General features: G+C 37.0%; 1 protein-coding gene across 4 annotated transcripts in view; it reads left to right on the top strand.

Moving 5' to 3' along the window:
- The first annotated feature begins 564 nt into the window (after nt 1–564).
- pcm (5'-3' exoribonuclease pacman) overlaps nt 565–7,776 on the top strand; it is a 137,471-nt gene continuing 130,259 nt past the window's right edge. For all 4 annotated transcript variants that reach the window (XM_083109975.1, XM_083109973.1, XM_083109974.1 and 1 more), the window contains exons 1-3: nt 565–808; nt 4,204–4,335; nt 6,108–6,202. In XM_083109975.1, the coding sequence (XP_082966101.1) occupies nt 734–808; nt 4,204–4,335; nt 6,108–6,202 (302 nt within the window). In that variant the 5' untranslated portion in view covers nt 565–733. The remainder of the gene's footprint in view (nt 809–4,203; nt 4,336–6,107; nt 6,203–7,776) is intronic.

Below are 7,776 nucleotides of genomic sequence, written 5' to 3'. Positions count from 1 at the left end.
TTTTTTCCCCTTGTGGTCGAGCTATAGTAACAAATAGAACATGTCCTATTCCTCCAAAGCACTCAGCCAGGCGGTCATGATTTGTGCCTAGTAAGTCAGTTCAGTACCAACTAGGGCATTCCTACTAGAAATTCAGTTCCGTTTGATAGGGACTTTATCTTATATTAATTGTCTCTTCAAATTCTTCTATACTATGGCTAATAGATTTGGACTATACGATTCCACCACGCACTCATTGATATCACTCGATTCAACAACTGAATGAATCGGTTCTTCTTTCTTTGCTCTAGCCAATTAAGGTCAACCGAATTGCGGCGATTGGGTCCCAAACCCGGGGGGAAGCAGGTGCCAAAACTGGTGGGCAAGGACATTTCCCTTCGTAGATAAAATTTAGCATATTGCGGGCGCAAAAATGGCGAAAACTGGGGGGCAACTGCCCCCCCTAACCGCCGATACTGGACAGTTTGGTTGAAATGTTCTAACTAATCGAGGATTGATAAACAAGATCGAATTTTTCAAATAATCGATTATTTTAATCGATTATGCTCATCACTAGAACGAATGGCAATGGAGTAATTTGGTGGGTTGCGGTGTAAAGTGTTGGCTTGTCAGCATTAACTTGTGAAAGGCAATGCAGGCATCCAAACTAAGGAGAATAGAAGACATTTATTATTTTTGATCCAAACATACCTAAATTGTGTAATGCCTAGTTAACTACAAATAACCAGGCAAAATGGGAGTACCAAAATTTTTTAGGTGGATAAGTGAGCGTTATCCTTGTCTTAGCGAATTGGTGAAAGACTATCAAGTAAGTATAAATAATGGCATATTTTTCATATGTTTATATCGTTCGAAAGTTTATTGGAATGTACCTTATAATAATGTGTAGATTTGATAATTTTAAAGGAAGGTTTTTGAACACAGTAAGGATTCGCGATTCATGATCGTCTGTTGTTTTCCACTATTAGAATGTAGTGTTTACGAGAAAGATTTGTACAATACTCTCTGAATTACATGGAGAGATTTATTGAACCTTATAAAAATAAGGTACTATTTATTATAAAGTTAATTTAAACGTTCATACCTCATTAAGTAAAGTCCAACTTATTCGGAGTTGATGCGCAACACGGACCATTCTGCTGTACAAATCAATTCGTTTTGCATGCAGTATGCGAGAGTACTCCCTCAAATTTTGGGATGTTTTTTCGTATTAACATACGGTATTTTAAAGGCCATATCAAAGGTTTTAGTGCGCGGAAGTGCGTATTCTAGGAGCTGTTGTTCGTTTATGTGTATTCCAGTTCGATTTTACATTGTTTTGTAGTAAAGTACGTACGTTATATTTTGTATTTTGCAACGAGTTCAACCACTTTATAGTAGCAAACTGGCAATTACCGTGTTGGTTAGACTCTACTTTACGTCCTTATTGCCTTTTGGTGGTAACCGATGGGAGTTAACAACACTACAGGCTCGTCTTTGTGTCCGCGTTGTGAATGAGTGTGCTTTGCTCGGTTGAGTTCTGCGTGGTGATTGCTTCTTTGCGTTCTCGGTGTGTTGTGCGTGTGTATGGTGCGTGAAAGAACAGGTTCCAAAAACATGTAGATAGTGTAAAATACGTTTATCCCCAGTAATAATTGGTACTAATGTGATATTCCCTGGACAGATTTCTTAATTTTTACAGAAGAAACTAGTTACGGTAATAAGTTGTAGCATTGTCTAACATCTGAAAGATGTTTTGTGTAATGTGGAAATGTTTCATAGCGAAAATTCAACCATTGACGCATAGCCCCACGAACCATTTCCAGTAAGGTTAGGTAGGGTCACGTATAGGTTACAATAGTTAAAAATTGGTTTCGAAAAAAATATGCGTAGCCCCACACACCATTCTCGCATAGCCCCACAAACCATTTGCGGAAACGTACATTCTTCAGTTTCAAAAACACTTTTTTTTAAATAAATTGCAATTACTTTGATCAAAAAAACGTGAATACACGTTAAAGAATGCTCCGCGAAGCAGATAGGTAAGTACAAATGCCAAAAATTGACAAAACGAACAAATTATAGGTGTCCGGGGAATATCAGATTTTTACCTAATAATTTAGTGCATCGTTCAAAACCGTGCTTGCAGACAGCCGGCATCTCTTCGGGTCACGATAGCCCCACAAACCATTCATGTTAGCTCCAAAAACCATGAGCAGGTAGCCCCAAGAGGTATGCCTACGAGATTAGGTTAGGCCTGTTAGGTTAGGTTCCATTAGCACTCATTTCACCCCTAAATATGTGCTTCATGATTTCTCAGTACGTTCAATTACGTATATCCGGACATCATCGGTTTTTATCAATTTCCTCCTCCAGGTAATTTTTCCTCTGTTTGGGATTTACGTTGTTGAATTCCTTATACAATAATCTTTCCAATGATAAATGACACATATTCCTTAGGAAAAGGACGTGAAGTAGAGTCTTACCTGATCGTTGTGCAGCACCACCAATGGGAGGTAGTGCAGAGTGTGGTAATGCTAGGTAGCTATTTTCACCAGGTTTTAAACTAATGCGCATCATCTATGACCTGCTCTGGCCTCTTACATGGATGCATGTATTTTTTTGTTGGTGTGTATCATGCCTATGTCGGTGTGCATTTATTTTGTGCGGGTGACTTCTTTTGTTTCCTGCACACCATGGAGTTGCAAATATACCATGAGGTGTCCAATATTGACTGCTGTTGCTAAAATGTCACGTGGCATAGGTGTAAAGGGGTGTTACATTCCTAAATGCTTTCGTTGTTAGGTTAGAGCTCTTAACATTAAATTAACTCCGTAAATACTTTCAACCATGTGATCTATGGTCTTCAGCATTTTCTGCTATTCTCACACCTGGTAAAAGTTTTCGTGGATAATAACTTTGTATCCCTCTTTAATATTTTGAGTTTGTTTCTAAGTCCATTGTATGCACAGAAAGGTTATTGGGACTAGACCTACAGGTTAAAGTGGATGTGAACCACTAACAAGTATAGAGAGCCCAGGATCTCTTTATTACAAGACGATTATGCCATCAGAGAGGCCTGCAAATTATGCTACTTTCAAATATGAAGCAATTGTGCTGCCCTAACAAATGAGTGCTTACGTTATCTTTATTGAACAAGTGTACATGATTAAGAATAATAAATCAGAAATGTTGTACAATATATGAAAGAATTTGAAGAAGTTCAAATTTCATAAAAAATAAGATTTTTTACTTTTGTCTGCTTCTGTTGGGTAAATTATTTTTTCCCTCCCGATCACATGTTTGTACCCTAGATTGTACTGAAAAATACTAGCTAAAACTTGTTACTCTACCATTCGTAGTTACTGAGATATGAATTTTTCGTAAAAGCTTGTGGAATTTTAAACTTCCCACTGTAAACACACTCAGTGTTCAGGCTTTATTCCACAAAATGGCCCTCAACATTTTAGAGACGTGTATTTTGCCTTCACTTTCCATGCATGTATGCAACTAGGATTCCACTAAATAAGGGACAGTTATTTAACTCTTTATGGCAGAAGTACAGCCATGAAAAAAAAATACTTCCCATAGAACCTTAATGCCAGTAGTCTTGTGGGTAAAGTCTTTCTTTCCATGACTCTACATGGTGAAATATGGAGAGATTGCTTCTCAATAACAGATGTGGGTGTTGAAAACTATACCCCAGCACCCATATAAGACTTCCCAATAATGGATAGTATGTGAAAATACAAAGACATTTTTTGAAATTCAGAAGTAACATTTATACAATGAAGGAAAGATTGTCTATGGTCAGAAAGGTGACATGTCTTGGATTCTTACTGATAGTCAGGACGAATGTCTGACTGGGGAACATCACAAGAGAGGGGCCCATGTAGTATTTATTATTTTTGGGTTGCCGCTAGAGGGCACCTAATCTTTGCAACTGCTTATTTTAAAGTGCATACGACTTTCATCTTGAATTTCAATCTTGTGTGTTACGATAACACAAACAGTTAACTTGGTTAGTGAACAAATTTAGGTGACTTTGATGGAGACATTTTTTTGTATATTTGTACTATTTTTTTATGTTTCTGATTGCATTAATTTTAATAAGGTGCAACATCAGAATATTCATTCATTTATGGGAGTATATTGTGTTACAGTGTAATCCTTTTTATGATAAAATCTAGTGGATCGTAATTATTTTATTTCCTTTCCTTCCAGATTCCAGATTTTGATAATTTATACTTAGACATGAATGGAATAATTCATATGTGCTCACATCCAAATGATTTTGATCCACACTTCAGAATTTCAGAAGAAAAAATATTTCGGGATATTTTTCACTACATTGAGGTGAGTTCTGTTTTTTGACACAGTTTGTAGTTCCTTTTGTGAATATGTTAAATTAATGTAGATTCTAGTACAATTATGGAAATTGATTTACAATGAAAAAATAGTAATACTTTCTGCATAATTTTTTATTGACTAGACAGACATCAATATTTAATAATATAACAGGATGTGTACCAGTGAAGAAAGTCAAGAAATCAACATGCAGCTCAAAAAAATGTTAAGACATTATGCTTGTGATCAAGAATTTTATCTATTTTTCACAGTATAGTCAATGTACATTGTTAGATACATGTACTGGGATTTGATAAAATTGATAATTTGGAAATCTAAAATTGTATTGAGTTGTGGTTATGATTTGTTCACTTTCTTTCTGAAGAATTACACTCTTCTATATGTGAAGTTCAGCAAAAATATTATATAATGTAATGTGGCTATTCCCCATCCAGGATTAAGTCTGAAGCATTAATTTTTACATACATTAATAATTAAAGCAAATCAATATCTGTTGTTAATGTACAGCTTCAGTTTTCATCTTAACCAGCCTTGTGGTAGTGTTTTTTTATTGAATAGAAATATCCTTTTTTCTTTATTTCTAACTACATCTAAGTAGGAAAGCAATTAAATAAATTTTAAGAAAAAGGAAAGAATGGTCAAGAAAGTCAAGAATTTTGGATTTGTTATCTTGGGAGACACCCTGTATTATTTTAAATGTTCATATTTGATATGTAAAAAATAACTGTGTTCAGGGGCTCAGTGGATAAGTGTGTTAAATAGTTGACTTTTGACCTTGCCACCAAAGTTCTTATGTTTAAGCATCCGCATGGTTGTGGGTGTCCCTTTATGAGTGAGCCTTGGGCTATTTGGAGATCATGGATTGATGAATTCCATGATTGAGATAGAGATCCCCCTCCCTGTAGTGTGAGCTCTGTCGTAAAAGTGGTAGGCAAAAGGAGTTAGACACTACTGCTAGAAGTCACCTTTGACTTTGGGTGTTCCCATATCCACATGAGTGCAAAATCCAGAAGATTTTTTTAAAACTGATAAAGGGTGTTCCAAAAAAGACTCAGGATTTAATTAAAAAAAAAAGCATTTTATATGTTTATTAGTTGGTAAAGTCATTACATTATTTCAAAGGGTAAACATTGCCATTAAATGCGGAATCTTATATCTGACAAATGTCCTCCACGACGCATTTTACACACCCAAATTCTTTTGACAAAATTCTGAATCACTTATTCGCATAACTGCGGCTCAATGCTGTCGATATATCTTTGAATTTCTGCTTTCAATTCAGGAATCGTTCCTATTTTCGCAGCATGAACTTCGGACTTGGTGAATCCCAGGGGGGAAAACCGCACGGTGTGAGGTCGCATAATTGTTTCATTTGGGGTGCCTCTGCTGCCGAAAATGTCATGTAATTTACCCACAGTCTCCGCACTTGTAATGAAATTTAACGATCGTCACTTGCTCCTTTGTCGTGTAGCGCTCCATATTGACTAACTTCAACATTTTTACTACAACATGTGACCTTGCAGAACGCTGCCAATTCTGTAAAAAAAAAAAATAGCGCACAATTTAAATGCTGCATTACTTTTGGGACACCCTTTATTTACCACTGAATATAATTTGAAAGGCTACTATATTAAGTATACTTATAGTGTAGATTTTTGTCAACCAACGTAGCATATCTAAACATGTTTGAGAGAGTGGTTCTTGAGTCTATGCTGTGACTATGTCATTTTGTAACTTGATTTCATTTCTTCATATTTCAGTTCCTTTTCCGCATGATCAAGCCACAGAAGGTGTTTTTTATGGCTGTAGATGGTGTTGCACCGCGTGCAAAAATGAACCAACAAAGAGGGAGGAGGTAGTTTTTCTTATTTCATATTTGACTAAAATATATTCTAATGAAGTTCAGTTTTTTTTTCTGTTAAAGCTTTGTTAATTTTATAATTTTCTTTGAAATATCTGCTTGCTTTTGTCTTTTTTCGATTGGCGGAATCTCTGGCTAGTTTTCTTTTGTCACACACTACTCCACTACAGAAGGAAAGAAACACAAAACCTCAGCAACTGTTTGGTCCAGAGTTCCTGTTCATGGATGACAATGCTTGCCTGCAACCCACACGTGTTGTGTCTGAATTCCTGGAAACAAGACATCACCCGTATTCAGTGACCTGCATACTCAATCCTATCGAGCATGCTTGTGGTGCTCTTGGACGATGACTTGCACAGCATAACCCTCTTACAGGAGTGGCCTTGTATCTCTCCAGCGTTGATTACCAATCTGATCCAGAGCTTGGAGGCCACATGTTGTGCCTGTTTGTCTGTTCGAGGTAGTCACACTCCATGTTGGTAGTCTTGAGGCAGTGTACATTAAAGTGCAAAGAAGAGCAATCTGACCAGATATGCAAACACTAATAATTGTTTTTTTCTCTTTGGATAAGAAATAAAGAGAATAAAAATTTGGACTAGGAGATGTATCCACAAAGTAATTTCCAATTGACTATAAGAAAAAAATAAAGTGCTCCCCTGTGCTTTGCACTATGCCATGAAGGCGTATAGGGAGTGTGGAGCTAACACTCCACACTTACTTCATCATGGCTGAAGATGGGGGTGATGTGATCAGCACCATGCCCCTGGCCACCTTTACCTGCCAGGGATTGAATCCGATCACAATGTGTTGATTTGTTGACTCAGCAGATATGTTTACTGTTCAACAGTACTGAAACTGCATCGTATGTTCCAGAACAAGAGACTTGGTGGTGTTACATGTGGTGTTGTGTTGCTGTATGCCAACAGTGTAGCCCCAACACAAGATCTGGAAACAATTTGATAACACCTTCCAGAATTTAAGCCTGTTCGGCGAAAGAACAAACTGCAAAATTCTATTTTTGTCTTTTCTGTCAAAAGCCAGTGAAGGGCACATGAACCATTGAACCAATTGACTTTGTAAATTGACTTTGTACATTTGCCGTGGTGAGGGTAAATTCTCGTGGTATTCTATGTTGCCAAATTTTTCGTTTCAAGTCTTTTTCGAAACAGGTGACACTCTCAACAAGGCAAAGCACAGCAAAACTTATTCGTTTCCGCCCCGTAGCAAGCAAATGGTCTCTGATTCCCTGCCACTCTCTGAAATGCAAGTGAATGGTGCAAGTTGAGAAGAGTGTACGACGACAAAAATCAGGTGTGTAACAACAGGGCTTTTCAACCTTGAAACTCCCAGAACTGGGTTTCTGTGTTTCCTGAAGTTTATTCTGTGGCAGTGAGGCTTTAGCTCCAAGTGACAAGTGATTTTCATGTGTTCCTGAATCTTATCATTCGTTGATGGTAGGTAGGTGTTTTCTTGAACGACAGTTTCACAGAAATTGTCAACACTTGGCTTTCATTACTAGTTGGAAGTATGTAGATCTGTTGACAATAAAATAGCTTTACAATTACTTT

Source organism: Lepisma saccharinum, chromosome 23, assembly GCF_977018435.1.
Source record: "Lepisma saccharinum chromosome 23, izLepSacc3.1, whole genome shotgun sequence".
In the NCBI taxonomy this organism is placed as follows: domain Eukaryota; kingdom Metazoa; phylum Arthropoda; class Insecta; order Zygentoma; family Lepismatidae; genus Lepisma; species Lepisma saccharinum.
The sequence above is the reverse complement of the archived record's forward strand: the minus strand, read 5'-3'. Positions and strand labels throughout refer to the sequence as shown.